This window comes from Macaca mulatta, chromosome 11, assembly GCF_049350105.2.
Source record: "Macaca mulatta isolate MMU2019108-1 chromosome 11, T2T-MMU8v2.0, whole genome shotgun sequence".
Classification (NCBI taxonomy): domain Eukaryota; kingdom Metazoa; phylum Chordata; class Mammalia; order Primates; family Cercopithecidae; genus Macaca; species Macaca mulatta.
In genome coordinates, this window is record NC_133416.1 from 90,142,381 (window position 1) to 90,161,554 (window position 19,174).

The following is a 19,174-nucleotide window of genomic DNA, read 5'->3' on the forward strand; positions in this document are numbered from 1 at the left end:
GCTAGTACAGTATTCACTCATTCTTTTTTCTATATAAACCTTTCTTTGTAAAAAAATAATAATGCTATTTAGCACTTCTTTGCATGTTTCTAGGGTTCACTAATTATCTCAGTTTTATTAAGCCATTTTATTTACTCCATTTTAATTTTCCTGAAGACAGTATTATATTTTGGGGGAAAAGATCCTCACTTCATCATGAACATGCACACACACCACACTCACACATGTGCATGCACACACACAATCTCACTCTATACTTTTTGAAAATTCTGAGCATTTAAGAGAATTGGCTTTGACATTTGTGGATTGATTATTTAGTGATTTATTTCCTTGAAAATATAAAGGAAATTGATTAGCCTGGAGACATTCAGGATCCCTAGTTGCAAATAGAGAAATATTTACACAGGCTTCTGGCTTTTTTTCAAGTTAAAGTTTGATGGAACATCAGATGTTTCCAGTACATGACCTTATATTAGAAATGAGGAACTTTGAAAAGTTTCACTGAAGTTTAACCTACTTCTTAACAATTAGTGTTATTCCTTAATGAAACACATATTTTTTCTCCCTGTATTTCTTGTGTTTGCTTTAAAACTACACTTTCAGACTTCCAAGAGTTTCCCCTTAAATTTAATGCTATAGGACTTGGAGAGTTGCATGTTGAACCTTTTCCTAACTTTTCTCAAATTAAGACTTGGATAATATTACATTTTACTTTCAATACTACTGTACAGTAGCCACTAAAGGATTTCCAATCAGAAGCAATATATCTGGGGCAACTAGATGGTGTTATTTTTATACGAATAAAATGACAAAAATATTGAGATGGAGATAGAAGAGATTCACAATATTTGACTACTAAAAGGTACATCAGGTTTGTGGCATAAATACATTTTTAAAAAGGCAGACTCGCTAATGTTTCTAGTAGTGTTTCTAATGCTTCTAAACACTGTGAATTAAAAAATGATTAAAATTACAGCAAGTCAAACTCTTAATATAATCACTCATGTCATACGGCTCCATCAGACTGTAGGTTCTAGAAAAAAAGAATTATTTGGAAATTTATCTTCAAGGGCATACTTAGTAAAAAAAATGTAACACCTAAATTCAAGTAGGTACATGATATGATCAATTATTTGTCAGCTATTTATCGAACACTCTGGAGCCAAAGCTTTCTGGACTCAGGTTGGAAGACAGAAAAATATATAAAAATTGTGTGTCTTATAAAAATTATATATTTATATATATTTATATATAGTTATATATATTTATATATATTTCTAATATATTTATATATATAAATTTTATCATTAGACATTTAGAATTATAACTATTAAATGGAATAACCAAGACTTGATCTAGATGCAGCCAATCTTGAGTAGATCAACTAAAAATTAAGAAAGAGACAGGATTTTTTTTTTTTTTTTTTTTTTAATTCTTTTGAGATGGAGTCTTGCTCTGTCGCCCAGGCTGGAGTGCTGTGGCCAGATCTCAGCTCACTGCAAGCTCCGCCTCCCGGGTTTACGCCATTCTCCTGCCTCAGCCTCCCAAGTAGTTGGGACTACAGGCGCCCGCCACCTCGCCCGGCTAGCTTTTTGTATTTTTTAGTAGAGACTGGGTTTCACCGTGTTAGCCAGGATAGTCTCGATTTCCTCACCTCGTGATCTGCCCGAAGAGACAGGATATTTAAAACCAACTAGGATATTTTTACCTCTTTATGAAATGAACATATATAAATATCTGAGCACTGGTGAACCTACAGATGATTATCCTATTTTGGGGAGTATGTAGTTATTTATTCTTAGCCCTTGATGTTGTAAATGATAAAACTGAGGACCTGTGAAATCACTCATTTTTCTAAAACATACAGCTATTAATGGCAAAATGCGAATTCAAAACCAAGCCATCTAAAATACTGTTTTGGTATATATGTTTAATTTCCATGTGTGTATGTAGTTTTCAAAATTTCTCTTGTTATTGATTTCTAGTTTTTTTCCATTGTGATCAGAGAATATACTTGATATAATTTCAGGGTTTTTTTTAGTTTTTCTAAGACTGCTTTGTGGCATAATATGTGGTCTATTCTTGAAAATGATCCATTTGCTGCGGTGAAAAATGTGTATTCAGCAACCATTGCAAGAAATGTTCTGTAAATGTCTATTAGATTCATTTGCTCTATAGTACAAATTAAGTTCAGTCTTTCTTTGTTGACTTTCTATCTGGATGGTCTGCCCGATGAAGAAAATTAGGTTTGAAGCCTTCAGCTATTATTGTATTGGGGTCTATCTCTCTAGCCCTAATAATACATGGTTTATATATCTGGGTTCTCCAGTGTTGGGTGCATATATATTTACAATTGTTATATCCTCTTGCTGAATTGATACATATATCATTATATAATGACCCTCCTGGTCTGTTTTATAGATTTTGTCTTGAAATCTATTTTGTCTGGTGTAAGTATAGCTACTCCTGCTCTTTTTTGCTTTCCATTTGCATGGAATATCTTTTTCCATCCCTTTATTTTCAGTCTATGTGTGTCTTTATAGGTGAAGTGTGCTTTTATGCAACAGATTGTTGAGTTTTTTTTTTTTTTTTTTATTCAGCCACTCCTGTTTTTATTGGAGAATTTAGTCCATTTATATGCAATATTATTATTTATAAGTAAGGACTTACTCTTGTCATTTTGTTGTTTGCTGGTTATTTTGTGGTCTTTTTTCTTCCTTCCTGTCTTCTTTTAGTGAAGGTGATTTTCTCTGGTTGTGTATTTTAATTTCTTGCTTTTTATTTTTTGTGTATCTTTTATATGATTTTAGTCTGAGGTTACAATGAAGCTTGCAAATACTATTTTATAACCCATTATTTTAAACTGATGACAACTTACCACTGAGAGCAAAAAATTAATGAACAAGAAAATAGAAAATGAATGATAACCCTACACTTTAAATTTCACCCTCCTGTTTTTTAACTTTTAATTCTTTCTGTTTATGTCTTATACTGTGCATGTCTTGATTGTTGTAGTTATTTGTTTTGATTGCTTCATTTTTCAGTCTTTCCACTCAAGATATGAGAAATTATGTACTACTTAATTATGTACCACAATTGCAATTTTATAAAATTCTGTGTTTTTCTGTGTGCTTACTACTAGCAGTGATTTTTGTACTTTCAAATGATTTCTTATTGCTTATAAAGGTCCTTTTCATTTAGATTGAAGGACTTCCTTTAGCATTTCTTGTAGGACAAGTCTGGTATTGATTAAATCCCTCAGCTTTTGTCTGGAACAATCTATTTCTCCTTCATGTTTGAATGATATTTTCACTGGATCTACTATTCTAGGATACAAGCATTTTGTGTGTATGTTTTTTTCCCTTCAGCACTTTAAATGTGTCATGCCACTCCCAGCCTCCACTGAAGTCTGCTGCCTCACATATTAGAACTCCACTCTATGTTACTTGTTTCTTTTCTCTTGCTGCTTTTAGGATCCTTTCTTTATCTTTGACCTTTGGGAATTCAATTATGACTTGTCTTGAGGTAGTCTTATTTGAGTTAAATCTGCTTCATGTTCTATAACCATCTTGTTATTTTGGTATGTAATTCATAACTCAGTGCTGGATCATAATTATGAATAATTGCAATAGGTAGATAAACCAAGTTCATCAATCAATTAATTAAAGTGTACTTATTTTATTTTAAAATTGTATTGCCAAATTAGTTCCTAAGGAACAAATTAAAAGTAACCTATAAAAGGGAACTTATCATAGCAAACCTGAAAATTGCTAAAAGTGCTCATTAAAAGAAAAATGACCAGCACATAAAAAAGAAATTCATTATTAAAACCACCAAAAATAAACCTGATATCTTAGAAGGAAAATAAGCATTACTTAAAAATGGAATGAATACCTTAGCAACCAGCTAAGTTCTCAAACTCCTTGGAGAGCCCGATTAAGATAAAAATGCCTGATTTTCCAGCAGAGCATCCTAAAATTAGCAGTACTGGCAATGAGATGCTTTCAGTGTATTAGGGGCTGGAAGCCTGCTAGAAATCAGTTGGGACCATTTTATAAGTGTCCCTATTCTTTAGAGACTAGGGGAAAAAAGGTTATAATTTGTGTGAGTCCTTTAGAAAAATAGGCTTTTTCCCCCATGAGCTTGTCTTACAGCATTTTAATAAAGACAGTTCTAAAACTTGTATAACTTTTTGAATTATAGGTTGGTGTATGCAATTTGTTGCTGTCTGCATGTCAGTCACGTACACATCACTCTAGTAGTGTCATAATTTTGCCCACAGCCACTTACTATCTGAGGTATCACTTAATATTTTTCTTCATTCTGTAGCACGATGTCTGTGTTACCACATTTTTAACACATATTAAATCAAATTCATACATACCACATTTATCAAAAGGTTTTTGTTGTTTTTGTTTCATTTGCACCTACAAGCAAACTTTGGGGAACACCGATAAATTATTTCTTCGTCACTAGATTGTAAGTAGCAACAAATGATAATCTACTTAACCTTTATGTACACCATCATATGCGTTGTTCGTGTTGGTTAACCTGGATTTATGTGCAAGATATATTTTCAAGAGTTTTTTAAAAAGGCATTTAACAATTACTGTAGGAGTTGAGGAAGGGATAATTACTTTTCACATAAGTTTCTTTAAAAATTAGGAAATCTATACTGAGTCTTAATAATAATTCCCACTACATGCTCTATTCTTTATCTGCAAGCAGGAGCTGTCCAGTAATTTGAAACATAAGAGTCAGTGAGATGTAGACTATTACATCATCAGCAACCCAACATTCTTTCCTTAAGGAGTTAGCCTTTGCTTGGGTTATTTAGACCTGGGGCTTTTTAGGGAGAGAGAGTGACATTATTTGTTCTACATCTGAAACGGTTTATGTCTGCCTGAAGCCAGCCTGGAGACATCCAAATAATTCCTTTTGTCTGTGAGTGAATTGGAAATAAATCTAGGTGATGAACCTGATCACTATATCATCGCACAGCATATCTTCTCATTCTTATGAAAGTACCTTTATTATGTCATTTCTTACAGAATGAGAAAGGAAAATAGTCACCGTTGTTTCTTTCCTCCTGGGCACCATAAACATTTTTTTCTATTATTTTAAGTTAAGAAAAATTACAGTACCAGAGAATATGACTTAACCTTTATCTCCTGTCCTATTCCCGACCAAGTGTCTACGTTTCCTTCCTTATTGAATTTATTGAACTTTCTTTTCCTGTGGCCATTTCCTTTATGGAATTTTTATGATTTTAGCACTTGTAGGATCCCATGTATACCACTGTGTCCTAACACCAAATGCACTGATGGTACTTTTTGCAGTTATTAAATATTTTATTCCCTTTCTGAATACTTTGTATAGTATTTGTGTAGAATGGTATAGTGGAACGAGCCAGAGAAAACTCTAATCTGAATCCTGAATTTGACATTTGCTCTTTAAAAAAAAAAAAAAAAAAAAAAAAAAAAAATCTTGAGTAAGTTTGTTAAGCTCTCCGAAGCATAGTCGGTTCATTTGTAAAATGAGATTGATAATAACAGTGTCGGGATAATGTAAAGGTAGAAAATAATGTATTTAAGATGTTAGTAGGTACTCGGTAAATAATAAATTTTATATGGCAGGCAGCTTGATGTAATGGGAAAAAATCGTGGTTTAGAAGCCATTAAATCATTTTAGGATATGATTATTAACTGTCCTTGTGCATGTCACTGATCATTCCTGAGCCTTTGTCTTCATTCATAAAATGGGTATTCCATCCTCTTTCTAGGATTAGAAATGAGAAATGTAAAGCTCTTAACCTTGCCAGTGTCAGGGATATAGCAAGTACTTGTTCTTATAGTGTTTGTTGCTTAAATCTTTATTGAGCTACCTTTTTTAAAACATTTAAGTTATCCACAATCTTTTTTTTTTTTTTTTTGCATTTTAGGTTTTGCATCTTGATTTTATTACCATTTATATACACCCTTTTTGTGTTAAGGTTAGCCTTAGAACTAAAATACATATTATAGACTTAGAACTAAAGTGTCACATATTTCCCTCTTAAGAATTGAATTACGTATACGTAGAAAGCATTTTTAAAGGTCAGTCATAGATTACCATTGCTCTTCCTTATTCTCTTAATTCAATAGATAAGCCCAAGGCAAGTGAAATGAATGGGCTGGCTGATGTATCACAAGCTAGAAAATAATTTTCTTTGAGTGAGAAACAGAGAGCATAATTCTCACCTGAGCTGGGGATTTGGAAAGTTTATGACTATTTTCTATTAGCCGGTGAAGGCAATGTGTTAAGGTCAGGTAATCCTGAGTTTAAACTGCAGTTCTACCATGTTACATACTCATGATTTTGAGTGTATAATTTAGCCACTCTGCTTCTCAATTTTTTCCATCTGTAAAATCCAAATAGTGACATTCCTTGGTAAGCAATGAGATACATTTATAAAGCAACTAATATGGAGATTGCAAAACTGTTTCATCTTGCAAATGTACTTCGATCAATTGGTAATGGTTGAGTGGGGCAATGTGTTAAGGTCACTTGGGAGGCTAAGTAAGAACAAATTCTACATGCCCAAATGTGTGGAGTAAGAGGAGTGGGTGAACATAAATCAGACATTTGTCACCTGTAACTCGCTACTGTAATCCATAGTAAACACTCAATTATTATCATAGTCATCATGGTTATTATTAAGACACAATGAATGGTTACATGAATTTCTTCAAAGTTGTAATAAGTAGTACCTGAGTAGGCTAGTTATTTATCAGTTTTCGTATACTTGCCAAGATGCATGATATATTACATTACTTATTTATGGCCTTTAATATTTTCTTATCTCACAAGCTTTACAAATTAATAAGTTGCTTAGGAGTTCTTACTGAAGAAAATGGACCAGTCATTAATTATTGAGCAAATTAATAATATTTTATTTAAAATAGAATTTAATAATGATAGAATTCTGACTTGGAAAAAAAGCAAGTATACTTTCTGCAATAATTTTTGGATATTAACAAAATAATAAAGATTTCTATTTCAAAAGTGCTCTGGAATTGGGGTTATCTTCATACTCTTTTTCTGTACAGAAGACCTACTGTTATTCTGAAAATCAGTTAAATTTTTATATGAAAAGTAGAAGCTATATTAAATGCAATGGTTGTACAACTTTTTTACACTGGCCTGTAAGCACTTGAAGAGCCAAAGTGAATTTCAGGTTGATTTCGTATGGGACCTGTAATTTAGGCCCATATTCCTTCTGGCTTTATAATCAATTTAAGATATAAATATATGGATATGTTTTAGCATTAATTGCTTTACATTTTTCAATATTTTAGGGTTTGTGTATCTTTTCTGTTACATAAATTATATATAGTGTTGTTTTAATATAAAGCAATTCACTTTTCCTAAGAAAAATTATTATTTGCTTTATTTGGAAACATTTGTTAGTTCAATGTGGCAAAAAAAAGTCCATCTGACAGTGTGTTAGTGTTTATAAAGATATGAAAATAGAAACAATAAAATTATTATAGAAATTTATGGAAATTTTTAAAAAATCAGTTTATAATCTATCATTTTAACAATTACAGCATTTTTGTGTATTTTATTCTAGTCTTTGATCTTTGCTTCAGTATTTCTTTTGTCTTTCCTTAGACATATAATTGTACCAACTTCTTAAGTGCAGATGTTTTAAACTTTGAGGGAAAAAAAACCATTTTTCAGCTATCATTTTTATGATAATATTGTTTAAGGATTGTTCATCGAACTAGAGAAACATCGATATGTGTGAGTGGGTAAAAATGTATATTTTTGTGCATACTGTGTATTATTTGTTACCAATATTTTTCACTATCCAGCAAAACTAAGGGCATTCAAAAGGTCAAGAGACTCAAACCAATTCACTTTGTCAAACATATTTGTATTTACAATACCATAGTAATACAAGTTGAATATGATTAAAGCAAAGGGAATGAGTTCTTCCTTTGAAGCAAAAAATGTACATCCAATGTGGGTAATTCATTTACAAAAAGCCTCTGATTACGCCTCTAAAAGAAAAAGCTATCATGATTATGATTACTTATGCTTATATATAAAGGTCTGTCTGGAGAATAATGCAAGTTACCAGTTTACTGCTTGGTCTCAGAAACTGAGTAGTGTCTCTGCATTTGCAGTGCTTAGTAAAACTACAGTATGTAACTTAAATATATAAATTATCTTAAAATACAATTTTTGCATCAGTTGAATATTTTGTTTACCATATAATCATATAAGGGAAAGGGGAATGATAATTCATAGGCAGCTGGTATACTTTTGGCTTTATTTCCAACTTTTTTATCCTGCTTGGCTGTTAGTAAAATGCTGTTTGGTAGATAAAATATATATTATTAGAGAGTAATGACTCATGGCCAAAATGCCTCACACTCATGTTGTATGTAGTGCTGGGCATACTTGATCATTGTTGTCTGTTTATTGGATTTTCCAAATGAAACTGGTAAATTTTATTTACTGAATTAATTGTATTAATAATTTAATTATTTAATTAATTAAAATAATTTCATTGTTTGAGAGTGTCTCATTCTTTCACCCAGGCTTGAGTGCAGTAGTGCGATCAGGGCTCACCGTAGCCTTGATCTCCCCAGGCTCAGGTGATCCTCCTGCCTCAGCCTCCTGAGTAGCTGAGACTACAGGCACACGACACCATGCCCACCTAATGTTTTCAGAGATGGAGTTTCACCATGTTGCCCAGGCTGGTCCCTAATTCCTAGACTCAAGCTATCTGCCTGCCTTGGCCTTCCAAAGTGCTGGGATTACAGGCGTGAGCCCCCTCGCCTGGCCTTAATTTACTTATTAACATATAAAATTCAAATAGTTTCTTTAAGGAAATTAGCAGCAGTGTTTAATCTAAATATATTTTTAACTCTTTCAATTACTCTTTCTCAAAAAGGTAAGTCCTTTGTGGATAGAATCTCACACTTTTTTCTTATAGTTCCTTTATAAGGCTCTCCACTTGGTTATTCTATAAATACTTGAATTTCTAAAGGAATAAATGAATGTGAATAAAAAAGAACAAAAGAATAAAGAACAAATATAGCTCTCAATCGCTCTCAAAAAGGAAAAGAAATGACAAAGGACATATGTCTGGGAATCAGATGTTCTATGTTAAAAATCAAAGCTTTACTACTTACTAAATTTTTTACTTGAGCCATTTTACTTCATTTTCCAAGCACATGATTTTTCATCTGCAAAATGGGAATCATGATGACTTCTTTGGGAATCAGATGAGAACATGAACGAAAATACTTGCCACAGCATCTGAAATTCCACACAATATGATGATGACGACGATGCTGTTGCAAATAATGTGGAAAGCTGTATCCTCCCTTTGATCTTCATGATTAATTCTCTTTCCAGGTGAAGCGTATATGCGTTTAAGCAAACTCCCCGAAGCAGAGCATTGGTATATGGAATCACTGAGATCCAAGACTGACCACATCCCTGCTCATCTCACCTATGGGAAGCTGCTAGCTCTAACAGTGAGTAACTGCCTTCCTTGGTCTTCAAAACTTGGTTTTCTCCACGCAGACTGCTATAGATGGGGTTTGAGGTACTGTTTTAGAGCCAGTTACCTCAGCTGTTAGGGATGTAATGGTAGTGATACTAAGTTAGAACCCTGTACAGAAAATATAGAAAAATGTGTTACTTTGCCTGTGAGGTTTGGTCTAGATAAGATGTGAGATGTCTGTATCTCACATCTTGGTCTAGATAAGATGTGAGATGTCCGTATCATCCCTGTATCAAAACATCTCCTGTATCCCATAAATATATATACCTACTATGCACCTATAGAAAAGTTTTAAAAGAATTAAAAAAAAACAAAACAAACAGAAAAGATGTGAGATGCCATGATCTTTGATGTAACTTAATGGAAAAAAATATAAATGGAGAATCCCAAATATGGAATTACTTAATGAATTTGTTCTAATAATGATATTTGCGTAAATATTATATTCTGCAAACCAGTGTTAGCCCCAAATTGGCTATACTTAGAACTAAATCTGATTATTGTAAATAGCCAACATTGTATAAAATTCTGCGTGCTGAAATTCCTTCTAATTGAAATCATTCTGTAAGAGAAGTAGGGCTATCCGATGGCCTCTTACTATGTGATAAGCGCCCTTGGAGGCCACCATTCCATGAAAGTGACATGAGTATGGAGCGTAAAAAATTACTAGTATTGTACCACTATGACCTATAAAAATGGTAATTTCATATATTTCAAAGTAATAATAATGTATTTATTTTACACAATACTGATTAGTTTAAAAGTTTAAGTAAGTTTTCTGAGCTCAAGTAGACAATAAGTGATAGAACTAGGCTACAGTCCTAGTCTGAATCAAATATCTGTATTATTTTAGTTATAGTACCTAATCTCTCTTCAATATTAATAAACATAAATGAATATTAGAAAAACATAGAGCAAGTGATCAGGAAGATGATTCCTAAGTGAATTCATTGAAAAGTATTTTTGTATTACTTCGAAAATAGTAACATTTTACTTTCCACAGAAGATGGTAGATAACGCTTAAAATGGTCAAGTATCCATTCTAAAATACCACTAAAATACTCTTCAAGAAATCATATAACACTTTAGGAGGTTAAGGCCGGCAGATTACCTGAGGTCAGGAGTTCAAGACCAGCCTGGCCAACACAGCGAAACTCTGTCTCTGCTACAAATACAAAAATTATCCAGGTGTGGTAATGCATGCCTGCTATCCCAGCTACTCAGGAGGCTGAGGCAGGCAACTCGCTTGAACCCAGAAGGTCAAGGTTGCAGTGAGCCGAGATCATGCCACTACACTCCAGCCTGGACAACAGAGTGAGACTACATCTCAAAAAAAAAAAAAAAAAAATTAAAAAATCATATAGGTAGACTAAGTAACTAGAAAATATCCCACTGAAAATACTTAGCTTTGCTTAATAAAATATAACAGATATGTTTTTAACACTAAACTGAGCATGAGTAGTGAGAGAAGTTCCTAGGAGCTAGAAATGAAGTGGTAACTGAATACCAGTGCAGTGAACAGCAGGCTGGTCCTGTAGCTCATCTGGGATTATTTACTGGTCGGTTGTGGAAACCAGTGAGAAGGTGGTTTTTGTTTGCTTGTTTTCATTATTTCTAGAATAGGAAACAACGCTTTGGGCCAATGGAAAAGCAGGAATTAAAGGCCTAAATAAGGCAGGGAAATTCATACCTGCAGTTGAAAGGACAATGTAAGTTTGTCTACAAGTATAATGCAGCGTGAATGTTTGCCTATCTCAGAATGGGATCTCTATGGAGAGTGACAAAGTATCTGCTGGGAATTTGTTGCTCCTGTCCTTCCTTTACCAAGCTTTGGGTTTTGAATTTACCTACATGACCCTGGAATTCCCAAGCCAATAAATTAAATAAAATTTAGTCTACTAAAACCTTTTGCTGAAGAAGTTACTGGAGATGTTCTTCAAAAAACACAAATCTATAAGGAATGATGGAGTGAGGTACATAAAAAGTACTGGGCAAGGAAATTGGTGATCATATGGGCAAATCAGACTAAGCTTTTAATGAATAAAATATTAAGGGAATAGTATACAGGAACAATAGGATTGGGAAGAGAGATTTCAATAGATAAGAGATTACAGCTGATTTTTGCAACTCAGAAAGCAATTGGAAGTATTATAACTGACTTGCCTGAGAGAAGGAAATGGAAATCTAAATAAACTTTGGAATGGGATAACAATGAAAAGAAATCTGGCTTACGTCAAAAGAAAACTGGAGAGGCTCAAGACATGGAGGCAGCTGACACAGAAAAGAGTGAGTTAAGGGACATAAAATGGGGTAGTAAATTGCAGCCAATGAATGGAGTAGTCAGGTCTCTCCCCTTTGTCCACAAATGCCAGCAACTAGGCACCTGCCTTCAAGGCAAGGGAAAGGGGCCTTTAAGAGGTAGAACAAGTAAATAAAGAGAAGTTCAGGATTCAAGAACAGCATGCACAGTTGAAGGCAGAATGAGGAGGGGAGTGAAAAGAGGACTGACTGAAGGTCTTCCCATGGAGTGCTCAGATCCTTAATACCCCTGCCCTATCCCATGCAGAATACCAGCAACACAGGGTTTCCCCCCTTTCTTCCAGCCCACCCTTTTCGCTGACACCTTACCTTTCAAGAAATTGTTGAATTCAGATCTAGAGAAACTAAATCGCAGTAGAGAAAAGGTTTTCAAATACCTAGATTTAGAGGTCCCCTGTAAATGACTGACTCCCAAACCAGACACAACACAGTGAATCTATTCCATCTAGAATGCATATCTATGCCTTAGGAACTCGATTCAGCTTTTTATTAATTAACTCATTCTTAAACATCAACGGGCAACCAAGAATCATCAATCATATCAGGAAAGACACAAATTAAAAAGATTGGAACTAAAACAAATTATTAGGAGAAGGAAATCTACGGAAACAGAAGAAATCTTTAAAAAATAATAATCCGTAGAGATAGAAACTTATAGCATTTTATGAAGCAGGATGCCATGAAAAAAAGAAACCAAGAAAAGCAAGAAAGAGCTTATAGAATTTAAAGACATGATAGCAACATGATTTTCCTTTGGAGGACAGGAGAATGAAGGTAATGAAATCTTCCTATATGTGAACGAAAAATCAGGACATAAAAGAACGTAAAAGAGGAAATTATGAAAGAAATCAATATGTGGTCCAAATGACAGAAAAAGAACAAAGGAAGGGAAAGAACAATAACTAAGAATTGAAGATTACAGTCACTATTTCTGCTATTTACATATACTTCTAGTTTAATCACCTGAGAAAAGTTGTTTTACCCTATGAAAACCTTTTCCCATTTCTGTACCGATGATTCTGTGTGATGTGTGATGATTCACACAACTCCACATAAGTGTTAAATTAATATACCTAAACTAAATTGATAAATGACCACCTTCAAAAAAAATCTAAAAGTTTCAGATGTCTGATTCATTGCCCACCCGCCTCTAGCCCACCAAAAAAAAAAAAAAGTTAGAAAAGAAAAAAAATAAATAAACTTAAATTTCCGTGATTCTGTATATGCTTAGACCATGGTACTAGATATAGAAACCATGTGACCTTTCTAAAAAAAATTCTCAAGCCTGAATACTTAGGCTTCCTGTACCAAAAATATGATTTTAAAGGCTGTTTTATTCTTTTCAGGAGGCTTTTTTTTTTTTTTAAGATTTAGAAGTTTTAATTTACTGAACCATATGGAAGGAAAGGAAAGACTCCTATACTACAATCCAAATTTTTAATCCCCCCCACCAAGACTTTTATAGTTTCCGACTTGCTGATTAGATGAAATACAAACCCTATTATGGAATGGCTTAAATTCACAGTGCCAAAACCCCATAACCATCTTTAACAGCTTCTTTCTAAATGATGACATTTGGCAAATTTCTGATCCCTATGGATAGCTTTTGTCTAATTTGGGGTTTCTTGGCCTGGTAACAGCCCACTGGCTTAACATCGAATTTGGAAAGGTAGAAAATACCACACATTTTGACTTCTGAATGCTTTAAATATATTGTAAAATGGAATTGGCTGCTAGTCTCAAGAGAAGAGGAATAGAAATTGAGTGGTGTTTTCACTCTTCCATCAAAACTGACCGATGGCAAAATATGTAGAAATGAAATGCAACTATATTAGGCTTAGACTGTAGAGTAGGCTTTTATATAAGAGTTATAAGATATGTTATAAAAAATTGATTATTAGTACTTTTATTATAGTCAGTGGAATGATTCACTCAGTACTTTTAAAAAAGTTTTTCTTTAAGAATTTGTGTAATATTTACAGACTTTAGAAAAGTTCAAACGAATTTAAGGTTTCCCAGAATGCTTTGGCACATTCTATAGATCAAATCCTCTTTTATTTCTCTGCCAAAAATGTCCTTTTCCTCTCTTTGCCTGTTCAAATTTTATTTCTTATGTGAAGTCTTGCCTTTCTTAAGCAGTTATTTTTTTGTTTTGTTTTTTCTCTATACTTCATTAGTACCAGTCTCAGTATCTTCATAATAGGGCACTTCCAAATAGAATGACACATAGGTAGGTGTCTGTCTTTTGACACTAGATATGGGGCAGGGAGTGAGTCTTTACTTTTTATTTCTTCAGTATCTGGCATTTCAATGTATTAGTTACTATCCCTGTACCCATGTGCCTTTTCCTTTATAAGTCATTTAAGGGCTGGGGACATGGCTTTTAATGTTTTTGTTCTCCCCCTCCCCCCAATACTCACTCCCTCATTAATCCCTTCATTTGGTCAACACATGTATTGATACTTATTCCTTCAAGCTAGGCATTGCTTTAATCCTCAGTGATCTGTGCTGGAAAAAAAAAAAAAAAAAAAATGAATGAGGGTAGCATGATTATAGAGTAATCTTCCAAAAATCCTAGATGGGGAGGTGGGCACAAGAGAGGTGTGCATCTCTTCAGTGCCTGTGCTTGACATGTGTTATTTAAGAGAAACTTGATAACAACGCTTAGGGAGTATTATCCTGTTTTTATTTACGAAGAATCTGAGCTTCAAAGGTTTGAGGAATATCCCCAGAAGTCATTTCACTACTAAATAGTAGAACTGAATAGAACTTCAAGGTTTTCTGAACTGAGTGTCATTAATTTTCTCTCCACATTAAATAATTTTAAGTGTGGAGTTTTTTTCCCACTTGGTATCTGTGATTAAACTGATTGGAGATTGGAAAAGTAACTTGACTACTTAGCTACTTAGTGAGTTACAACTTAACTTAGTTACTCAGTAACTACTTATTCCCCATCCTCTTTTTAGAACTTATTTTTAGAAACTACCTTTGGATACTAGTTGAATTTGAGTGGTTAAACAGAATTTTATTATTAAGCACGATAGATCATGAACATAAGACTTCAGTTTCAGGCTACTGACACTTTTAGATCCTACATTATACTTCTAATACAAACATTTCAGGGTATCCTGGAGAACAGTTTTGTATTAGAGCCATTGTAGCCTCCATGTTTAAATATAGTTGGGCTCCAGTGACATCTCTTTAAAATATATGGAAATTTCATACCAATGTCATGTCCAATTAAAATACTAAACACGAGATGAGTTTGAATTGCTCTGCTTAAAATCGTGATTTATTCCTTGTTTGAACTTTGTTACCTAGGGCAAATGCCATGAATTTAAAATTGGGCATGCGTTAAGAGAGAAAAGAAGGAATAGCATTTCCATTAAAATGGTATTTCAAATGGTTTTATAGTTGTTTCTAAGGTTGTGTGGGTTCTATAGTTGTGCGCACATGCTTACTTTGATTTTTTGTCTTCCTTTCTTTTTGTCCTTTTTATTTAAGCCAAATATTTTTCAGTTTTGTGAGCCAATAAAATTAATGTTGACTTAAATTGTAGTAAAAGTTACTTGGCTGTTAGCTTATTTTCCAGATTCAGGTTAGTAGGAGAGAAGGAAGGATACTGGAGACTCTGACAGTAATTCTTGATACAGAAAACCTTTATTTTGGCTACGGCATGAGAGCACTGAGCCAGACTTCTGTGTCTAGCCAAAGTTAATTAGGCTACATAAAACTCCAGTTGTGGAAGTACTGGAGGTTCCACAGAAAAGCCCCATGCCCCAGGCTAAAATGGTGTCAGTGTAGTTTATCTGGAAATGTAATACAGTGTGTTTCCATGGACCTTTTGCTATTATTGTTTAAAGCTAAGACTTCTTTTCATTCATTTGACCCTCTCCAGAGAAGAGTTACTTCCATTTTGGGAGCTGACCAATATTTGGGTTGTTTTTTTGTTTGTTTGTTTATTATAATTACTGCACAGACATGTTTTGATTGGAGCTAGTTCAGAACAAACGGTAATTTTTCCTGTTAATCTGATTGAATAATTATTATGGATATATAAAATTCAAGTTGCTAAATTTATTCTATGAAAAAGGGAAGGCATAATGTCACATATATCATGCTACTGAAATATTGGGTGAAAATATAGAAGGAAGTTTGATCACTATAATATATTCATCTAAGCCTTTATATGAAGTTGCTGTACCTAAACTTTATGATTTATCAGTTCGGGGCTAATAGAGTTATTGTATTATTTTTACTCTGAAGCATAATGAATCTGATAGTTCATTTTTAAGGATCTTCCTTCTACTCCAAATATGCATCTGTTTTCTAGTATCAGTCTTATGATTATTCTACTTGCCGTCACTAAGTGATGCAGGAATCTCCAAATTGTATCAGGCTTTTATTCTACTTTTGTATGTCACTTAGTAGAAATCATCATTAGAGCTATTTCTTTTGCCTGATAGTCTCAGGAGCAATACAAATTAAAATACTCAAATTCTTTGGCATTAAAGGCCACATGAGACAATTTCAGCTATATCTACATATATGTGCTGCTTTGCTGGAAAAGTTAGCTTTATTTATTTATTTATTTATTTATTTATTTTTGAGACAGAGTCTCACTCTGTCGCCCAGGCTGGAGTGCAGTGGCGTGATCTCGGCTTACTGCAACCTCTGCCTCCCCTCAAGCCATTCTTCTGCCTCAGCCTCCCGAGTACCTGGGACTACAGGTGCGTGCCACCACGCCTGGCTACTTTTTGTATTTTTAGTGGAGACAGGGTTTCACCATATTGGCCAGGCTGGTCTTGAACTCCTGACCTCGTGATCTGCCCGCCTCGGCCTCCCAAAGTGCTGGGGTTATAGGCGTGAGCCACCGCACTGGGCCAGCTTTTTGTTTATTTATTTAGAAATAAATAAGATTTGTTGACCCTTGAACAACACAAGTTTGAACTGTGCAAGTCTACTTTTACACAGTTTTCTTTTCAATAAATACGTTGGAAAATTTTTTGGAGATTTGCAACAATTTAAAAAAACATGCAGACAAACTTCATAGCCTAGATATATTGAATAACTTTTTATAAAGTTAGATGTGTCATAAATACATAAAATATATGGAAACACTACTCCATCATTTACTACCATAAGATATACACAAGTCTATTATACAAAGTTAAAATTTATCAAAATTTATGCACACAAACACAGGCTATTAGTAGTTAAGTTTTGGAGGAGTCAAAAGTTATATGTACATTTTCACCGGCATGAGGGTTGGTCCCTCTAACCCTCACATTGTTCAAGGGTCAATTGTGTATTGCTTTTAAGTTAACTTACATTTTGTCATAGTCAAATAGTCACTCTCTGAGGCTGGCATGCGGGTAGTAAAGGAATTTACCAAGACATTAATGAGTTTAGAAGGACAGGTTTATTTAGAGAAATGGGGGAGATACATTGCAAGGGAGCAATGGGCAAGACAGCGGAGGAAAGGCTGTCTGCTGTTTGCAAAGAGGCAGGGGCTGGAGGGGAGTTTTATAAGGTTGTGCTGCTTTAGGCTGAATGCTTGCAGACAGGATGCTTGGGTCCAGGGGGTGCTGTGAGCAGGGTGCTTCTAACAGGTTGCTTGGGTGCTAATCAGCCATTTGGGGTTGACCTCATTTCTCATCACATTTGCCCTCTACCCCTGTTTCTGTTCCTGCTAGCTAAGCCCACTTGTAATTTTTTTAATAACTCCCCAGGGGTCCACACAGTTTAAAAATTTTTTTAGGGCCGGGCGCGGTGGCTCAAGCCTGTAATCCCAGCACTTTGGGAGGCCGAGACGGGTGGATCACGAGGTCAGGAGATCGAGACCATCCTGGCTAACACGATGAAACCCCGTCTCTACTAAAACTACAAAAAACTAGCCGGGCGAGGTGGTGGGCGCCTGTAGTCCCAGCTACTCGGGAGGCTGAGGCAGGAGAATGGCGTGAACCCGGGAGGCGGAGCTTGCAGTGAGCTGAGATCAGGCCACTGCACTCCAGCCTGGGCGACAGAGCGAGACTCCGTCTCAAAAAAAAAAAAAAAAAAAAAAAAAAAATTTAATTTTATTTTTTATATTTTTGGGACAGGGTCTCGCTCTATCGCCCCAGGCTGGAGTGCAGTGGCACGATCTTGGCTCACTGAAACCTCCACCTGTTGGGTTCGAGCAATTCTCATGCTTCATCCTCTGAAGTAGCTGGGACTACAGGTGTCCACTACCATGCTCGGCTAATTTTAATAGAGCCGTGGTTCCGCTATGTTGGCCAGGCTGGACTCAAGTCATCTGCCCACCTCGGCCTCCCAAAGTGCTAGGATTACAACACGCGTGAGCCACCGTGCCCGTCTCACACATTTTGTTGTTGTTATTTAACTTGTCTATTTGGTTTCTGTATTTGATCTATCATCGTCATTTAATGCAATTTAAATAACCAGCTGGCTCAAGCCCTCATAATCCCTAGTACTCTGATATCCCATGTTACTGGAGGCATATACATGGAGAAGTGGCATGCTTCTTAAATATAGCTTGGCTTTCTTACCAAAAAAAAAAGGCAGTCCTTTATAAAAACTTATATTGGATACACATTTTTGTTGAGCCTGAACTCTATCTCTTCTGTCTAATAAGCAGTGGTGATGCAAAGACTAACAGCATTCCCTTGGCCTCCATGTATTTTATTTCGGTGAAATTCACAATAAAAGTCAGTCTACCATACTAGTGACTGGTGGAAATCGTTTTTGTTTCAGAAAGCACAATTATGTAGGTACATTCATTGTATTACCTTACCCTTTAATTTTTATTATAAGCACATGATCCCATACCACTTGGAAGACCAGCCCCCGCCCCCCATTTTACAGCTTTCATTTGTTAAATAAACCCCATGGATACTCTATGATACTTGACTTCGTAGCTTCCAGCTTGTTATTCTTTCTGCTACATCATATTGACTCTCCTATCACATAATAAAGCATAAAACCAGTTTAACATGAGTTAAACTGTTTTTAATTTATGCTTTATGTTTTCCTTGCTTGATAATTTTTCTCTAATATATCAAGTAGAACATTTGAGTATCACTCCTTGTTAAAACAGCATCTGGTCTAAGCCTATGTTTACTCTTAGGAGTGATGGTATAGACAATATGCATTTTTAGAAACAAACATATTTCTTCTCAAGTAGTTGGGCCAATGCTTTTACAAAAGGAAGTTGTATTTTTTCCTTATGGCATTTGGATACACACACACACACACACACACACACACACACACACACACACATACACTCACTCA

General features: G+C 34.7%; 1 protein-coding gene across 2 annotated transcripts in view; it reads left to right on the forward strand.

Annotated features, from left to right (window-relative positions):
* The window catches only part of TMTC2 (transmembrane O-mannosyltransferase targeting cadherins 2), a 456,255-nt gene that overhangs the window by 293,276 nt on the left and 143,805 nt on the right, over positions 1-19,174 (forward strand). For both annotated transcript variants that reach the window (XM_015152361.3, XM_028829760.2), the window contains one exon: positions 9,412-9,533. In XM_015152361.3, coding sequence (XP_015007847.1) covers positions 9,412-9,533 — 122 coding nt within the window. The remainder of the gene's footprint in view (positions 1-9,411; positions 9,534-19,174) is intronic.